Source organism: Leptonotus elevatus, chromosome 3 (assembly GCF_054856555.1).
Source record: "Leptonotus elevatus isolate MCC_2025b chromosome 3, RoL_Lele_1.0, whole genome shotgun sequence".
Lineage (NCBI taxonomy): Eukaryota > Metazoa > Chordata > Actinopteri > Syngnathiformes > Syngnathidae > Leptonotus > Leptonotus elevatus.
In genome coordinates this window covers 26,128,705-26,148,547 of record NC_141241.1, presented here as the reverse complement: position 1 = coordinate 26,148,547, position 19,843 = coordinate 26,128,705, and the positions used below count along the sequence as shown (strand labels likewise).

Genomic DNA, 19,843 nt, shown 5'->3' with positions numbered 1-19,843 from the left:
TTAAGATACTGAATCAATCAACTGTGTCAAATAAAAACAATTAGAGGCGTAACTAGGGCTGGGCCCAGGGCCGCCTTTACCTACTCCTAGGCCCCAGGGTAATCCATCAACTATAGTCCACCCCAATAAAAAAAAAAACCTAACCACGGACTTATATATGAATTCACTAGTGGTGCAACAGTGGTACGGAAGTGTTGGGAGTGTGTAGCCGCGACTGTGGAGAAAGACAAGTGTGTGCCACAGCGGATATAAAAGTGTGTCAAAATAACAATACACCAATACTGCAGTGCGACCCTTCGTCTCCCAGGGGCTCCTTTTGTTGGATCATCGGGCCGAAACTTTGGCGACATGCAATGGAAAAAATCTCCCCTGTGTCCTCCGACCACGGTCAGGATACCGAACAGGAAAGGATAACACCTGTCAAGTGTGATAAAAAGGGCAAAACTGAAATCAAACAAGCGTCGCGGGAGAACGTGGATCAATATTGGAGCAGCGTTAATATTGGAGTAGGTGGAAAGACCAAAAGGGATGAAACGGGAGCCACAGCTTGCTTTCTTCTTGCTTAAAAGGTAAGATCTCGTCACGAAAATGCGATAGGGTCTATTTATGATGACCAATGCACAATAAAACTATCACTAACTAACGTCTCGGCACTCTGAACGCGCGCACATCGCTGTCTTCCATTCCGCTTTTCGCCAGAGGGGACGCAAATCTGCAAAAACTCGGTAACTTGCGTTCAGCTCCTTTAAACATGGAGAGTGAATTACAAAGTAACCTTGGTCCAGAAATTTGAAAAAGGAGTAAAGAAAGCAAGCCAGGTACCAGCTGTCAAACTAATTTACTGTTACCAGCAAGGCACTAGTTGCTAATGCTAACAGCTAGCTTCTAGCCACTAACGTCAGAGATTTGTGCCGTACCATACAATGACGGCGTAATTAACTCGCGGTTTCTTAGTGGCCTAAATTAGCGATTGAATATGAGTTCGGGATAGCATTGCGTTGATGTTGGTCGCAACTATGTAATGTCAATAAACGCAACTTGGCAATCTGTAACGTCGAAAAGGGAAATCAAGCTAGCCATCACGGCACGACGCGAATTTTAAAGTAAAAGTCTACTAATGCTATTTGCATTGCCGCAATGCCGTCAATGTATTACTTGGTCAACTTTATTTTGAAGTTAGCCTTAGTGTAGGCTGTGTGTTACAAACAGCATGTTTCCAGCTTCCTTAACATGTCTGAATAACGGAAAAACAAATCCTGTATCAATAATTTAAGGACTAATTTCACCCCTAGAGCCAAAATGCTCCCATACATGCGGCTTACGTGATACACAAGGGTTTTCAACTTCCTCTGCTGCTATTATAGGGAATGTGGTCTGATCATGATGCTTTCTTGTGATTGTGCATTTTGGTTTATTTTCCACCAACCAATCCGTGGATCGTGCGCAATCCGAACATTGGGCCTGATCCGGACCGTACCGATCACGGATCAATGATGATCTGTTGCACCACTACAAGAATGTAAAATGATTGACAGAAAAATCAAAAAATTTGATTCTTTTTTTTTTTTTACTGGTAATCTGTTGAATACGGTAGGCTCTGGGCTCCAACCCAGGTAAGCCCGTTGGTAAAGACGAGCCTGGTGAGTATGATTAGTGTACAGCTATAAGTTTCACGAAGGGCAAAACAATGCAGAGCTGAAAATTTACCTGAAGATTTGACCCCCACTGTGCTTTGCCATCCAGCAGTGCATCAAGAACTGCTCGGCTTGGTTCACCACTTGCAGTGTCATTCCCGCTCACCACATAATATGCAGAGCGGATACGTTTGAAAAATTCTTGATCTATATTCTTGGCGCTGCAGTGGTTGGGAATATAGGCCATGTCAACATAAATAGGAGATGTAGAAGCAGCCTTTTGAGAGCCTAGTAGGTCATGAGAAAGGAACAGGTCAAACATTTTCTATGAAATAATCTCAAATAAACAAAAATGTGTACTTTTCTAGAGCATGCATAATGATTAGCTTACCCAAACCGCTCTTGATACCGTTGGCCAGCACCTTGCCGGGGTTGTAGCTTGACCTTGAGAGATCATCCTTTGAGCCTTGTCCATCCGACAAGCGAGACATGCGTGAACTCTTGTCCGCTTCCTTCTTTTTCAGTGATGCACTGCGAGGAGATGACGTCTGTTTGACAGGCAAGGGAGACCGTTTGCGCCTGGCTGGGGATGCTGATTTGGTTTTCCCAGAAGCTTTCTTCAAGCCTTTAGCTTTCAGATCTTTTTTAACTGAGCCGTTACCCAAAGAGTCCGGATCCACCATGCAGACATCAGGGTGAGGAGGGTGTGGGTGAGGATCCTTTTGGGGTGTGGGAACTGGATCGTGGCTCTTCCAGGAGGCAGGGTGATGGCTGCCTTCTCCTGTGGCAGATATTTTGTCAATAGGCATATAGTCTGCATCCTCATCTGAATCAATGTTGCCTTCACCAGTGACTGACGGGTATTCTTCTGTGCCTGGAGGCACCTCAGAGTCTGACTGAGAGGCGAGAGACTCGCTTATTGAAGTCGGCGGTGTGTCCTCGGTTGCTAAACCCAACCGTGCTAACGTGCTGCCTGCTTGATGCGAAGAGCTGCTGTGGGTCAGATGATGGTGGGGCTGCTTGTGAGCCCTTCTCTTAACTGACATGTCATGTTCATCTCCCTCCTGTGACTGGTCACTTTGCTGACCTAGATCCTCATCATCTTCGTCACTACATAGCTGCTGCATACTCGGGTTGATAAAGGAAGGTGAAAGGTCATTTTTACGTTGCTTGTACTCACAGGATGAATATCCGGGAGAGGTGTGCCCTGCATATGGAGAGGCTCCTCCCTTGGGTGCTTTACCAGCAAGATCCTGATCACTGTCATCCTCATCATCATCATCATCATCATCTTCATCCTGCCCTTGTCGGCTGCACTCATCAGCATAAAAGGGAGAGTGAAACGGCTGATTAGTCGATGAGAGAGAAAGTGGGCGTGCTGGGTGCTCTGGCTCTGTTTCACATTCCTCCTCAAACTCATCGTCATGACGATAATGGGGAGGGGAGTCGCCAGGCATCCTCCCTATTTGAGGCTTGGATATTTCCCATTCATAGGAGCTCCTGTAGTCTCCAGCAGCCTCCATTCTAGCTGTGCCTGCAACTGCACCGCTAGCTGCAGCGCCAGCAAGCAGGGTTGAGCTTGCCCTGACTTCTGTGGTTCCACTCGCTGGGTCTAGCTTGCCCCTTTGAAGTGGTGAAGGCATGTAGGAGCCAAGAACATCAGGGAGCGCACTGCTCGTCTTTTCACCTTCAGCTAAGGAAGCAGACTTGTCAGAAAATGTCAAGGTACCCGTGAAACCACTGGAGGGTGATATTCGAGTCATTTCCTGCATATAATCTCCCTCGTCCTCTTCTTCGCTGCTGTCAGTCTCCTCAAAGTAATGCTTCCCTTCAGTGCCCGACCGTGGTGAAGAAGTGACACCGAACAAAGCAGCACTGGCCGCCTCTTTATCAATTGTAAGTGCTGCTTCTTGAGAGTGCATGGTTAGTGAGTCCCCAAAACCTTTTGAAGAGTCCAAAGTTGACACCTCAGACCACTTAGGCTTATAAAAGCAGTCTGACTGAGGATGTTTATCCATAGAACTGCCGAAAGAAGGTGTGTGTTCCTTTTTGTCTTCAGCACAAGCAGTGGATGAATGTAAAGGGAATGGTTTGACTTCCTCAAATGGGCTGAAGGGTGAAAAGTGGGCTAAGCTAGAGGAAGACTCCGCTGTGGTTGTAGCGGTGATCTGTTTCTCAGACACTTCAAGATAATTATCTTTGGTGCCAGCTAATGTGGCGAAGGGAGAGTCTACGACCGGGGAATGTTCTTCTTTAAAGGAGGAGTACTCAAACAGTGGCTCACCTGAGGCAGGTGTCTCAAGTTCTTCTCCAAGCTGACGGCTTGTAGAGAAGGAGCCTGAAGTAGAGGAGGAGTAGCTATAGGCAGAGGAAGAGGAGTACCCAGGGGCAGTAGTAGTTGTGTACTGAAAGCTTGTGTCTGGCGATTTCTTGCTCAAGTGATCAGGAGACCGAGGTTTATCAAAATCCAGATTATCTCCGTCATTCTGGTCAAAACTTCTCTCTGATAACTTCAAGGTAATATCCTCTTTAACTTTGTCTGTGGTAGAACATGGTAAAAGTGATTTCTTATGTTCCCATTCATCTAGGTGTAACTTTGATGAGTAGCCAGAGAAACCCGTTGACCCTACATTTGACTTTGCACTCAAGCATGAGGAGTCTGACATACCTTCTTCCGCTACCTTCCCCTTACTGTTAAAGCCATATCCAGCCATGGAAGCCACAAATTCTGGCTCATTTGAGCTTAATGTTTCACTTGCAGGACTTTTCACTTCCTTCTCAGACTTCTCTTTGGCACCTTTCTCCATGTCAGAATGAACAGTGATTTTATCATCTTCATCTTCCCCCTCCTCATCATCTTCATCGACAACCTCATCATCATCGTAATCTTCTTCATCCTGAGCTGTCAGTTTCCGCATATCAATCTCCAAACATGTGCTTTGATTGTTATCGTCAGGACCAGCAGCTTTGGCGACATTGAACACTGTCATTGAGGAATAGCTTGATGGTTTAGTGAGGTCGAGTTGCGCTGGAAAAGACGAGGGATTTTTTTCTGATGACAAAGAAGTAGAAGATGCTTCTGGTCTATCTGCCACTGAAGGAAATCGACTTCCTGTGTATTCAAATGGCTCGCTTTCTTCGGCCGCTTTGATCAAAGGAACAGCTGAAGTGCTCTTAGAGTCGTGCAATGATGGAGTGGAACCTTCTTTTCCATACGAGACTGTAAATTCATCCTTCTCTGACATCTTGTCTGTTGCTGTTACAGAGTGTAGTGGCAGACCTATTTCATCCCTTGAAGTGTCAGTCTCCATTTTATCTAAGGACTCCTGACGAAATGAATCGGATTCCACAGAACTTGGTCTGCTATCATAAATGTCACTGTAAGAGAATGTTTTGCCATGCACATAAGGTGTGTCTTGTCTTATATAGATGGCTTTTTCTTTGGTCTCCTTCTCTGGAAAATCACAGATAGTAAATTGAACACTTTTCTCAGCCCCTTTGAAAGACATATCTGTTATTTCAGCAGTTTCTTGACACTTTTCTGCTTTGTTTGGATCCGTTGGAGAGAACTTTGATTCTAATCCAGTTGGGAAATTATCTATTTCATCCTCATCCGAGTATATAATTTGTGTCTTAGATTTAGCATCTGCTTCTGAAGACTTGTTTAAGGTTTCAATGTTTGTCTGTATCTTGGAAGTCTTTGCCTCGTTTGTTAAGTCCTCATCCAGAAAGCATCCTTCTTTTGCCTCCATAAGTTTAGCCTTAACAGCTGGCTGAAGATCCTTTTTCGTGTAACAGTCATCTTCATCCACACTGTCCTCTTCTGATTCTTCTGATGTCTCAATTGTTTTGTCATCTATCAGTCCAATGAAGGATGTATTATCAGAAATAGTGACTGACTTCTCTACTTTGTGAGTGTCGCATTTCAGGTAGGGCACTGCTTTATCTTTCTCATCTGTCTTTAAGTGCTTTTCCTCAGCTGGAGAGTAGCCACTGCTCGTAGGCACTGACAGTGTGGGTGAAGCCAGCTTCATAGTGCTGTCATCTGGACTTGGACATCTGTCATCACTGTCTTGCCTTATATGGGATTCCAAACCAGTGGTGAGAGGTAGAGTTGGTGACACTGGTTGCATTCCAGTGCTGATCCCGAATCCACCTGTACTAGATGGAGAGATTTTTTCGCTGACCTGAGTAGGAGATTGCTGCTTGGCAGAGAAGACAGGATGAGAAATAGCAGAAGAGGGTGAGTTCTCTTTCTCCCTAAGCAGCATGGATGCTGCATGTTCATAGCCCTCTTGGAGTTTACCCAGTGGGATGTCAACATTTGGAGTCTGATCCTCATCGTCATCCTCATCATCTTCTTCATCATGAGCAGCATTGGTATTGACATCATCCTCCATCTCATGGATGTTAGGTTGGTACTCATCAGACGAAGGAGACTTAAAACATTTATCGTCTTCCAGAGAGGAGGTGGGGGAAATGGTTCCTGCAGAATGGAGATAGTCCTTTCCTTGGGTGCCTTCTGTATGTAACGGTACATTGTTGATGGTATCAAGAAGGAGGGAGTTCCTTCCAACTTCTTCAGTCTGAGGTGCTGTAACAGACGCTATGGATTGGTCTTCAGCTACAGATGTGGCAAATGAGGACATCTTGTCATATTCTGTTATGGATGTGGCAGACGATATATGTTCCTCCTCTGCAAGAGGAGCTGTAATGACAGCAGTGTATGATGCAATCTCAGGCTCCTGACCTCCCACAAGGGCTTTGGGTTTGACATATACAACGTCAGACACATCAGAGCTTTTCATCTCTTTCAAATTGTGCATAGAGTCCAAGGTTCTAGGGACATCAGGAACTGAGACGCCATAAGATCCTACACTATATCGTAACTGTGGCATTCTCTCTTCTGTATCATCATGGATCTCCTCATCAGAGATGGTCTGTTCAGTCTCAGAGTAACCAGGGATGGTTTCATCTTGGATAAAGGAGAATGGCTCTGAGGCCGATGCTACTACTCCTTGTTCAGGCAGTGCTGCAGTGGATAGGGTCAGTTGTGTGGTTGGTTTGTCTTCCAGTTCTTTTCCAGCGCTTCCTTTTTGAATTTCCTGTGCTTTAGATTTGATAAATGCATCATCTTCTGTTCCTTCAAGCTCAGCTTTTTCAATTACATCATCATCATCCTCTGAGCTATCACTCTTCTTTGATATGTCTTTTAGGCCATCCTTTGCTGAATCTTTGCTATAATCTTCATATGTCTTCTCTTCATATTTCTTGTAAATACCACTGTTTGAATCGTTCCTTTGAAGAGATTTAATCTGTTTTGAAGTATTCTTGTCTGTATTGTGTTCATCTGTTTTCTCAGAGAAGGTGGATGAAACAGTTTCTGTATTAGTACAAAATGATGTCATTTTGTCTTCAGGAGAAAATGACTTAGAAACTTTGGTATCTTTGTGAAGTGACACCTCAGATATCTGGATTGCACCACTGTTGGGTTTGGACAGCTCTTCTTGTTTCAGAGCCTCAAAGTCCTCAGTAAGGTCCTCAGGGGAAGATGCAATGAACCTGTCTGCAAGAGCTGCTGCTGCGACCTCTTCGTGGAGGTTCTCTGGGATTAGCTTTTTCCCATTTCCATGCTCCTTACCGGCTGTATTTTTTTCTGTCTTGGTTTTAGTCTGAGTCTTGACTTTGTGTAAAGTTTTTCTCACTTCAGGAGTGAGTGGTTTTAGGTCAGGTTTCATAATTTTTCTCAATTCTGGCTTGCTTATGTCCTTCTTTTTGAGCTCTTTCTTTTCCTTCTCTTCTTTTCTAATATTTTCATCCTTCTTTATCTTGTCTTTCTTAATTTCCTTCTTCTCCTTGTCTTTCTTTTCATCCATTCGGGAAGCTTTGTCTATTTTGCCACTTTTCTCCCTAGATATTATCTTCTTCTCTGATTTTCCTGTCACAGGGGCAACCTCACTATTTTTCTGTTGTTTGGTAGCCTTCAGACTTTGACTTTTCATTTTGTTCTCCTCTTTCTTTTCCACTTTATTCTCTTTTGTAGTTTCACTCTTGGACCCATCTTCCTGTGCAAGAACGTCTTTCTTAGATATTTTTGAGTTTGGTTTCGGTGACGCTTTGAGACTCTCTTTGCTGTCAGTTCTTGATTTAATTTTAGTCTGTTTGATAATGGGCAGTAGTGGACCAGAAGATAAATCTTTTTGAGTAGCTACTGGGTATCTCAGAAAGTCGAGGTGTTTTAGCTTCTCAAGGCCCTCAAATATTTTATTCTGCGGTGCATTTCCAGGAAAGAGCACCCTGACAATCTTTTCTGTAGGACGGTGAGGAATCCAAACAATAAGGGCAGTAACCGATGTCAAATAGGGAACAGATATTTCTCCTTCTTTTCCATTAGACATCAGAATACCAGTCTTGGCTTTACTGTTCCCAGCCCATTTTTGCATAAGAAACTGCATCTCTTTGCTCTCCTTGACAGGGTTTAGCACATACATGTCTAACTTACCAACTCCAAGTTTATGAAAGAGTGTGATGGGTTCAATGGTGTTACTCACTGCCCTGTGAAGTGGTTCTGGTGTAATACCAAGTTTATTGAGGTACTGCAGTGTAAGAGATGCTTCCTCAATGCTTCGTTTCGCTTTCAGAGTTGACTCTGGCACCCGAAGCTTCTCAGGGACATTCAAAAATACAATCCCAAGCTCAGGGGATATTAGGTTCTTCATCGACTCACCATTGCTGCTTGAACCAGATCCTTGGTTTCCCTCCTCTTCCTGCTCTGCAATCTTTCTCTGGAACAAGCCATTAATGCCAGGAAGATTGTCTGCTCCAATATGGGTGAGCAGAACAGAGTCAATCCTGTCAAGGTGCCGGACCAGCTTCCAGAAGCAAGACTTTCTGTCAGACCCACCATCCACCAGGATGTTAAACCCATTGACAGCAAACAAAGCAGAGTCTCCTCTCCCTCCAGGAAAGATGTAGCAGCAAGGTTTGGACAGTTTCAGAAATCCTCCAGAAGTTGGGGGCTCTAAAAGTTCAAAGGGTGAGGGCACATCTACTGTCTCTGAGACATAATCTGTAAACGCTGTCACTCCTTCCATGTTGGGAAGGTGTGGTTCAGGGTTCAAGCAGTATTCCAAATTATTTAGAAACAGATGTTGCTCCTGGCTTTGGCCCAGGGAGCACCAGCTCCCGTCTCCTTGACAGGAAACAGTAAGCCTTGATGGCTGCTCTGGGGAGGCCCTGGAAAGGACTGCTACCACCTAGAAACATGCGCATGGAGGCAAAAGAAACAGTCTAAAAAAAACTATAGTCACTACGTCAAGTCTGGGGAAAAAAAGTCAAATTGTACTTACTTCAGTGTTGGAGATGATATCAAAGAAGTGTTGCCAGGTAAAGGCCCCACCTTGCAGGAAGATGTCGCCTCCCTGGTCAGAGCTCTGCCCACTCAGGATCAGCAGTTTATTTCCAGCCAAGTCAGTAATCAGAGAATGCACCTGGGTAGAGTGCACAGGCATTTCACCATAACCTGACTGAATTTAAACCACACACGTCATATCCATACACACTCAAAAAGGCAGAGACAAGATATGGAATACAGGCCAGGACTCCTTTGTCCTCAAAATTCTGCTGCCTGCATTTTGACAAGATTGCCTCACACAAGGGACATTACCAGAAGTGCACATAAGCGGTACACTAGTGCGCAGGAGCACTGCAAAATGAATATTGCGCTCCAGTTCAAAGTTTGTCACTGCACTTTTGTGCACTAGAATAATGCAATACAGTCAGTTGGCTTGTAAGGTCAATAATTGAGTGACATGAAAGGCACCAAAAACAAAGTGTGTTGTTATTATCATTATTATAATTATCATAAATTTTTATTCTTATTATTATCATGATCATCGTCATCATTACACAAAAGAACAAATACAGATCAGAAGAAATATTTTTGTCTCTTTTGTTTTAATGAAATAATTGATTATTACAAGCAAGTATTAATTTTGAATTAAAAAAAATGCAGCGATTGGACATTAAGACCATCAGTGAAAGTCATCCTTGTCTTGCACAGGTATGGCTCACCTCTGAAGAAACTGCCTCTTTTGATGGGTTAACCAAGACCACTGTCTCAAGGATGTCACTCTGATACAGGAGAATCCTCTGGCCTAAGGTGAGAACACAGAAAAAGTTGATGAGGTAAAAAAAAAAAAAAGTCTCTAATGCTGTAATGTGAATTGTTCAAATGTACTTAGAAAAGACTGTCAACCACATTAATACACTAATTTCCTGACTTAATGTTTTGACATTTGGAAGTTGTTCATAACAACACTCAAGGCCTTAAAACTCTAAAGCCTGGTTCACACGGCAGAAGATTTGGCCCAATTTTATCCCCGAATTTCCCCTCCCAACAATCGCAAGGGCGCACCGACACGCAAACGATCATTTTAACAGATAATCCTGCCGTGTGTGTTGACACCACACAAGGTGCATCCCGATATCGGCGCTCGGAAGGACCTCCGACTTGAAATCGGAGATATTCAACATGTTGGATTGTTTTGGCCCGACTTCGCTCCGTGTGCGGTGTGCCCCGAGGAAAAACCACCGCGCAGTCGGTTGACAATGAAGTGTAGCCAATCAGAAAGCGAGCCGGCGAGGAAGCCGGTGGGGAATCCAAAATCAAAACAGTCATAACGCAGCAGAAAGTCCGTGCTTGCGCTATTACACTCCTTAAAAAAATAAAATAATAATAATAATATTTGTATACACGCACACACACATATTACACAAATAAACGTGGTCTCCGGGTGAGACGCGAACCCGCGCTGCCAGCATCAAGGGCAAGCGATGCCTCGCCGCCCAGAGCCCATTTACACCCCTTTATTGTCATGTTTGGTTTTCAGCTGTTTCTGTTTTCCCTTGCAGTTGCTGGGGAAACAGCTGGAGGACGGATCCTGCCAACACACCTGCTGCCCATGAGGTCATCAGGCCAAAATAAAAGCCTGGCAGCAACAGAGAGGAGTGTCAGGTTATTGCTCCGTGACGCTACTCACCATACCTGACATTGTGATACTGCTACCTTTCTAGCGGCAATCTTTCCTGGTGTTGTGGACACCACTAGCGATTTGACTAGTAGCGTTTCTCGTTGATCTACTTTGTATTCCACACTCCTCTCTGTTTTATCCGCCCTCCGGCGTGATCTTGTGTTTTCTTATTTTTGCCCACGACGTACACCTTTTCGTAGTCGTCGCCTTTTGTCCACGTGCTGTGCGCTTTTTGTTGGTTGATTAAAATTGAGTTACATGCATCCCTGCCGTGGTTCTCCTGCCTTCCTGCATTTGGGTCCTCCAACTCCTCCGTGACAGATCGTGACAGAATAACCCGACCAGAATGGACCCCGCAGACCCCAACAGCCTATGTCAGGCAATGGCCAGCCATGGGCGCTTACTTGGACAGCACGAGCAATACTTCTGTGAACTGAAGGAAGCCATGTCGACGCTAACCGCCCAGATCAGGTCTCTTACCTTGAAGGTGGAGCAGAGATCGGACTCCACGGTGGCTGACGGATCACAACCAGCCGGGGCGTCACCTGTCTCCTCCACGGCCCAATCAGCTGGTAACTTTGTTCTTCGGGAACCCAATATTCCCCATCCTCCCCGCTACTCTGGCGACATTGGTGGGTGTGACCAATTCATTCACCATTGTAGTTTGGTTTTTGATCAACAGCCGCAAACTTTCCCCAACGATGGCGCCAAGGTCGCCTTAGTAATGAGCCTACTTTCCGGCCAGGCGGCATTATGGGCGATGGCAGTCAGTAAAGCCAATCCGGAGCTCCGAGCTTCATTGCCTGCCTTCCTGTCGGAACTCAGGAACGTCTTCGACCACCCGGTAAAAGGAAAGGAAGCCGCTTGCTAGACCTAAAGCAAGCCGACCTGTCAGTGGCTGAATACTCTATCTCGTTCCGGGTTTTGGCTGCCGAGAGCCGTTACGGCGAAGCGGCGCTGTATGGGATTTTCCGGCGGGGCCTCAGCCTACGAATCAAGGACGAGCTGGCTGCACGGGACGAGACATCCGGTCTGGGGGAACTCATCACCCTGGCTATTCGATTGGACAACAGATTGCGGGAGCGGCAGCGGGAAAGGATGAAGGAGCGACGACCTGCGGCAGCAGACACTGCTGCTCAGCCGTCTTCAACCACATCCGCAGGGCGCTCCTTGGGCGCCTGGCCTCCCGACGCTTCGTGGCGACGCCCTCCTGCGGGAGATGACATCGAGCCTATGCAGCTGAGAGGAGGACGGCTCTCTGCGGCGGAGCACAGGAAACGGATAAGGAATCAGGCATGCCTATATTGCGGACAGCCCGGACACCGATTGGCCACATGTCGAAGGCTGCCTGACAAATGTCTGGACGTTGCACCCGCTCCAGCCACAACCGTTCAACCCCAACGCAACAACCAGTGTGAGTACTCCCAGTCCACGGGATCATGTGACACAAATAGCAATTTAGACACTAAAAGACTACAATTGTCAGGAGAGATGACATGGGGTGGGGTGAGCATAAAGATGACGGCTTTGGTGGACTCTGGGGCGGATGATTGTATTGTCGACCCGAAAATTGAAATGTCCTGTGGTCAGACTTGATAAACCAAGGAAATGTATGACCTCAACGGGCGCCTCTTGGGGGTGATTACGCATAGAACGGAGAGTCTACACATGCGTTTGTCGGGAAATCACGTGGAAACTAGACAATTTTTCATTATGCCCTCCCAGTCAGCCCCAGTGGTCCTGGGTCTGACTTGGCTGGCTCGGCACAACCCTGACATAAACTGGGGTATACCTAGGTTAGAGATATGGAGTTTGTTTTGTCATTCACATTGCCTGCAGTCAGCGGTAAACTCCCACTGTGGCCCAGTTAAAGCAACAATAGAAGCTATTAACCTTGAAAATATGCCAGCGGAATACCACGACCTTGTCTCTCCCTTTGCATCGGCCTTATGATTGTGCTATAGAATTGGTTCCTGGCGCATCGCTGCCTAGCCACGCCTGTACCAAATAGCCAAGCCGGAACTTCAAGCCCTTAAGGAATATGTTACAACGTCGCTAGCTGCCGGGCTTATTCGGCCTTCCAAATCGCCGCTAGGGGCAGGATTTTTCTTCACCGAGAAAAAAGACAAGACTCTACGTCCTTGCATCGATTTCCGTGGTCTTAATGACATAACAATTAAAAACAAATACCCATTGCCACTAATGGAGTCCGCATTTGCACCATTACATGCCGCTACAGTGTTTACCAAATTGGATCTTCGCAGTGCCTACTATCTGGTTAGGATAAGGGAGGGCGACGAATGGAAAACAGCATTTAAGACACCCATTGGCCATTTTGAGTATTTGGTTATGCCTTTTGGCCTTTCAAACGCCCCCGCAGTATTTCAGTGTTTTATTAATGATGTCTTGCGTGACATGCTTAACTACTTTTGTTTCGTTTACATTGATGATATTTTGATTTTCTCCAGAAACCTCGCAGAACATCAGCAACACGTTCGGCTGGTTTTGGAGCGACTGCTGGAAAACCGGCTATATGTAAAGGCAGAAAAGCGCGCATTCCACACCCGTTCGGTGCAGTTTCTCGGATATATTGTGGAGGAGGGCCACTTAAGAGCTGACCCCGCCAAAATCCAGGCCGTGGTCGAGTGGCCAACTTCTACCTCAAGGAAGCACTTACAGAGGTTCCTGAGGTTTGCTAATTTCTACCATCGGTTTATCCGCAACTACAGTACGAAAGTGGAACCTCTGACTAGGCTTCCATCTACTAAGTTTACGTTTATTTGGACTCAGCAGGCCGAGGCCGCCTTTGTGAAACTGAAAACATTATTTTCATGCTCGCCGGTTTTGACACACCCTAATGAGGTTCTCCCATTTGTTGTCGAGGTTGATGCTTCACAGACAGGAGTGGGGGCGGTGTTGTCCCAACAGTTCCCAGTCGACCAGAGGCTGCATCCCTGCGCCTACTTCTCTCGTCGGCTCAACCAAACGGAGCGCAACTACGATGTGGGCAACCGTGAGCTGCTGGCCATCATTCTGGCGTTACAGGAGTGGAGACACTGGCTGAAGGCGCGGCGGAACCCTTCCAGATCTTCACGGACCACAAAAACTTGGCGTACCTCCGGTCCGCTCAGAGACTGAATCCTCGTCAAGCACGCTGGGCCCTGTTCTTGACGCGCTTCGATTACATCATCACTTACAGACCTGGATCCCGCAATGCCAAGCCGGATGCCCTGTCCCGCATACACGGTCCGGCCGCCGAGGGGTCTCCACCCGAAACGATCATTCCGGAGAACAGAGTGTTGGGGGCTCTCCAGTGGGAGGTAGAGAGGAAGGCGGTGGAGGCAACTGGCAACACCCAGACCCCTGTAGCTTGCCCTGGAAATAAGTTATTTGTACCCGCACGCCTTCGTCAAAAGGTGCTGCAGTGGGGGCACACAGCAAAGGTGGCATGTCATCCTGGGGTCAGTCGAACTCTGTCCCTAATAGCACAGAGGTTTTGGTGGCTAGGGCAACGCAAGGACATAAAAGAATATGTCTCCTCCTGTACAGTGTGTGCTCGAAATAAGCCCTCTCACCGTATGCCAGCCAGTCAGCTCCATCCCCTGCCCGTTCCCCACCGTCCTTGGTCGCATTTGGCGCTGGACTTTGTTACCGGGCTACCTCCTTCCGACGGTAAGTCTGTGATCCTTACTGTGGTGGACCGGTTCTCCAAGATGGCGCACTTCGTTGCTCTGCCCAGATTGCCCACCTCTTTGCAGACAGCGGATATCCTGGTGAGGGACATATTTAGGATCCACGGGATCCCATCCGACCTCGTCTCCGACAGGGGGCCTCAGTTCGTATCCCGGGTGTGGAAGGCATTCTGCAAATCGTTGGGAGCTACTGCTAGCCTGTCTTCGGGCTATCATCCCCAATCCAACGGGCAAACGGAGAGAGTTAACCAGGACTTGGAGGTGGCGCTCCAATGTGTGTGCCATCAGCATCCTTCTTCGTGGTCGTCCCACCTTCCATGGATCGAATACGCCCACAACACCCTCGTGTGCTCTGCCACAGGTTTGTCCCCGTTCAACACAGCTTATGGCTATCAACCCCCCGTTGTTCCCTTCCCAGGAGGGCGAGGTTGCCATTCCCTTGGTTTACATCCACCTCCGCCGGGCTCGCAGGGTTTGGCAGGACTCCAGGAAAGCCCTGTGCCGCACAATGGCCCGCAACAGGCGAATCGCGGACAGGCACCGGATCCCAGTGTCGTCCTATCAACCGGGACAGAAGGTGTGGCTCTCCACTCGGGACCTACAGTTAGCTGGGAGTTCCAAGAAGCTGGGGCCTCGGTTTATCGGCCCGTTTGAAGTTGACTCTGTGATCAACCCTGTGGCAGTTCGGCTCAACTTGCCTCCCACACTCAAGATGCACTCAGTCTTCCACACGTCCTTGCTCAAGCCTGTCTCTGCCAGCCCATTGTGTCCGCCGGCCGCGCCGCCGCCGCCGCCACCGCCTCCCCTGGTCATCAACGGTCAGCCTGCTTACACGGTTAGGGCCATCCTGGACTCTCGAAAGCGTGGCAGGGGGATGCAGTATCTGGTCGACTGCGAGGGGTACGGTCCCGAGGACCGCCAGTGGATCCCCCGCTCCTGGGTTCTGGACCAGTCGCTGATCCGAGACTTCCATTCGTCGCACCCTTCTCTGCCAGGTGGTCCGCCTGGGGGCGTTCGTTAGTTGGGGGGTACTGTCATGTTTGGTTTTCAGCTGTTTCTGTTTTCCCTTGCAGTTGCTGGGGAAACAGCTGGAGGGCGGATCCTGCCAACACACCTGCTGCCCATCAGGACATCAGGCCAAAATAAAAGCCTGGCAGCAACAGAGGAGTGTCGGGTTATTGCTCCGTGACGCTACTCACCATACCTGATGTTGTGATACTGCTACCTTTCTAGCGGCAATCTTTCCTGGTGTTGTGGACACCACTAGCGATTTGACTAGTAGCGTTTTTGGTTGATCTACTTTGTATTCCACACTCCTCTCTGTTTTATCCGCCCTCCGGCGTGATCTTGTGTTTTCTTGTTTTTGCCCACGACGTACACCTTTTTGTAGTCGTCGCCTTTTGTTGAGTAAACTTTTTGTCCACGTGCTGTGCGCTTTTTGTTGGTTGATTAAAATTGAGTTACATGCATCCCTGCCGTGGTTCTCCTGCCTTCCTGCATTTGGGTCCTCCAACTCCTCCGTGACAGATCGTGACATTTATCAACGCCTTTTCTTTTTATTCCGCTTTTTCGGATGAAAACCAGGAAGTGTCGCGACTGGTCCTGCATGTTTGTTGATTTGCATGTTTTTTGCGAGACTTCCCGTCACATTCATGAATGAACTCGTCTCGTGTGTTGATTGTGCAGTGTGGCTACACACCACACACGGTACGTTCAAAACTGTTATTCCCGTGATTGTTTCTCTTCACGTGTGGTGAACCAGTCTTAAGTCACAGCAGTTACAGTTACAGCAGCTCCGATTCACCTTTTCTTTTTGTTTTGTTTCTTTATAATTTACTCAATTTGTCCCCATTTACAATTTTTTGGGTCCAAGATGTATTATGACAGCATAATGATGCCATTAGACTATTTTCCCCTCTTGTTTACGATATTTGACCTAAAACCGAAGCAACTACTGCTTTGCCTACACTTCCCCTCAGTAACAGGAGGAGAATCTGTCTCTCTTCACCTTCAACTGAGAAAATGTTGTGTTCTTGTATTCCCCATCTCCGAGCTGCTTAAAGGAGTGTTCCTTTAGTTTTGCTAGATAGCTAGTTGTGCTGGACTAGAATTGCTCAACTTAGCATTGCAAATCATGCAGTTAGGACGCCGACTCAATCACTCAACTCGATATTTATAGAACACGGCTGTGGCCAAGCAACATAGCGTGATCATCTGCAGCCAATAATGGACAAGCGGTGTGTATCATCATCACAAATCATTTGAGTCAGATGTGTGTCTTGACCTCCGCCAAACCCCTTCAATGTAGGGCTGGGCAATAAATCGAATTAATTTGATTAATCGTCATTTAGAAAATTTAATCGTTGAAAATTTGCTAAATCGTGAAATCAAATGTTGTCTTCTGGAGTATTAACAGCTGTTGTTCTTATGTTCTGTTACATCCAGATGTTATTGTGATTTTGCTAACTATGAATGTTAAGTTTATGTTAAAACTGATTTAGAGTCGGTATACATTATTGTTGTCTGAACATTTTGCACAGGAATTATTTTTGAATAAATGAAACCTTTAAATAAACATGTGTTGGGTTTATTAGATTAAAATCGATTAAAATCGTAATCGTCCTGAATGACTGAAAAAAAATCGAGACTTTATTTTTAGGCCACATCGCCCACTTCATTCAAACTCAGGTTAAAAGCCACTGGTCTATATAATAATTTTAATGATGACTTATCATTACTTCTACATACTTTTGCCACTTATGACAATAATGATGTATGCTACTATCATGGACAGACAATAACAAAATGACTCGTATACATTGACGACGCACATAGAAAGTATCTAAGTAGAGTTCTGGGGCTCCAACAATAGTGTGCTATATGGCTGCAAGTAGACACAGGACAGGTTAGTAATCCTTCCCTATATGTACTTCAGCAAATGTCATCACAATTACCCTACAAAGCATATGAGAAACCACCCACCCTTCCCCAACTCCTCTTCTTATTTCTCCGCTGGTGTTATCCTAAGCCCATTAAAAATACGCTCATTGGCTGTTGCCATGGGGACACTGATGTGGCTGTCTCTGTAAGCTGAGTTACACTGACCCAGTCTTGGCTGAGGGAGACGCATTGCAGCATTTCTGCAAGAGGGAGGGATGGCTTATGCTGCATGACAGTACGCACGCAGCATCACATACTATCGGAACTGAGCACAAGCAGGAGTATCACATAAATGCAGTCACGTCTAATGCCAGCTATATTTAGCTTGAAATATTTGGCTGCTTCTTTCCACTGATTTGATTTGAAAAAACCTTCATCAAAATGGTCGTTAAGAGAAATATTGTACAGTACTAATCTCTGAAAAACAATGAGCAGCCATTGTTCAACAGGACAGGGGAGTAAACAAACTGTGATCAAATTTGTATTTGTAGATCAATTATTCTCTGTGGTGTACTGAAAATCTCAGTTTGCACAGCTGTTAATCAAATTGGGAGAGGCTGAAAATCACCATTAAAACAGCACAGGCACATAATAACTAGAGATTGGCAATTAAACAAAATTTTGCTGGTCCGTTTTGAGGATGACATTGAGTTTACAATTCATCTTGAGGCATCATCAGACAAAGTTTGGTTCTTTAATTGTTACTCCTTGTGATATTTTCTTGTTTAATTGAGGTCTTATTATTGTGTGTCAAATAAAATATCATTCACCATTTGGTGTGGCCTGTGATATGTGCTGTTATTGATAATTTATCATGGATGTTGTATCTCAAATGCATTTGCCCCCCTTTTCGTCAATTAATATTGTACATGAGCTTTCAGGGTTTGCTTTAAATGTATTTATTTTGGTATTGGTGTCATCTGTAGCTTGGTCCCTCATTGGAGAATTGTAGTTTACTTTATTACACAATACTTAGTGACCTTTAAAAAAAAAAAAAATCTTGCACTCGACAAATACTCCGTATATAAAAGCCTCAAACTAATACGGAGCGGTACTAAAACTATTCAAACAAAACGAATAATAATCAAAAAATTTAAATAAAGAATAAAAAAAAAAGACTAACAAATTTACTCTAAAGACTAATTAATGTAACTAAACTTCAAAAACAAAAAGTCAAAACGAAAATCCAGTGTGTAACCCTGGTACACAATAACATCCACCTTTTTAACATATGGTGATGATGCAACATTAGTCTTTACTCCACTCATTACATAACGTTCCAGAACAGTGCTGTAAACTTGTCACATAATTTGAAACTGTCACAACTGAGCCGGTATCTAGCCAATACCAATGTCAATAAAACTGCAATATTTGTGATTGGTGTTAAAAGCCACATTGGGACCAATTCAGTTCATCTCACCGCCCTAATCTGGCTGGTGTTTCCCAACCAGGATGTACAGTTGGTTTTCCACTTCAACATAGTCCCTTGACCACATAAGTCAGAGTGAGACTGCTACCAAACGATAAAGGAGTAGAATGAAGTCTCCTGCATTTACCATGTGATTGATGGACCAAGTTCATGTTAGTTGGCATGTTTATTTTTGTCATTTGTAGCTGTGTATTCTCAAATATTACAATGACATGGATGAGGTTTGAGGTTTGAGCAACTAGTCAAATTATGTCAGCAAATTGAAAAATGAAAAACTCAGTAAAGATTTGTGTTTACAAATTTCAGCACAAGTTGTAACATGCACTCCTCCCCAATTTGGTTTGCTTCCGAACCCTGTTGGGCACGCCTCTGTGTGGAATTGATTGAAGTATAATTCAAAGCTTTGAAAACCAAAGTTTCAATTAATCTTTCATTGTCTTTGACAAGTACACTTTCAACGGGGTTATACACCACTGTAAATGTCAAACTTGGAAACAACTTTACTGATGCACAACCATCAGAAGATGACATCATTGTCCCATTTTATACAAAATAAACACAGTTTGAGAGTCCATGGGAGTAATGGCTGCATTTTATGCAACCTATTTTTTTTTTACTGTCAATTATGAAAGAACGGGACAAGGCACACAGGAGAGAGTCTATTCATTTGGCAGATTCTGTTTATATATAATTATTGAACATAATATCGTATGGGTATTGAACATTTTGGAATATTCTAAAATGGCTGGCATTGAATAACTTACGGTAAAAAAATTACATACAGACTCATTTTCTGTTTTGGTCGACACGGTCAGCACATCCAACTCACAGTTGAGAGAGCTTGTGGGTTTGAATCCGAGCTCTGGCCTTACTGTGTGGAGTTTGCATGTTCCCCTTCTGCCAACATGGCTTTTTTTAGGGTACTCAGTTTCCTCCCACATTCCAAAAACATGCGTGCAGGTTAATTGAACACTAAATTGTGCCTAAATTTAATTATAGACCATATATTTTAGATTTTATTAGACTATGTGTGTATATTCAATACCCTGCAAGCCGTCCCCCAAAAATATCAGCTCGGAACAAAAAGTGCCAAGATTACTATCACATCAATGCTGT

At 45.3% G+C, this 19,843-nt stretch overlaps 1 protein-coding gene across 5 annotated transcripts in view; it reads right to left on the bottom strand.

The window, feature by feature from the left end:
- map1aa (microtubule-associated protein 1Aa) overlaps positions 1–19,843 on the bottom strand; it is a 49,511-nt gene that overhangs the window by 2,481 nt on the left and 27,187 nt on the right. For 2 of the 5 annotated variants that reach the window (XM_086070658.1, XM_086070659.1), the window contains 3 exons: positions 8,984–9,790; positions 2,026–8,890; positions 1,708–1,922 (listed from right to left, as the gene is read on the bottom strand). In XM_086070658.1, coding sequence (XP_085926784.1) covers positions 1,708–1,922; positions 2,026–8,890; positions 8,984–9,145 — 7,242 coding nt within the window. In that variant the 5' untranslated portion in view covers positions 9,146–9,790. The remainder of the gene's footprint in view (positions 1–1,707; positions 1,923–2,025; positions 8,891–8,983; positions 9,791–19,843) is intronic. The other 3 variants (XM_086070657.1, XM_086070660.1, XM_086070656.1) reach the window with 2 other exon arrangements.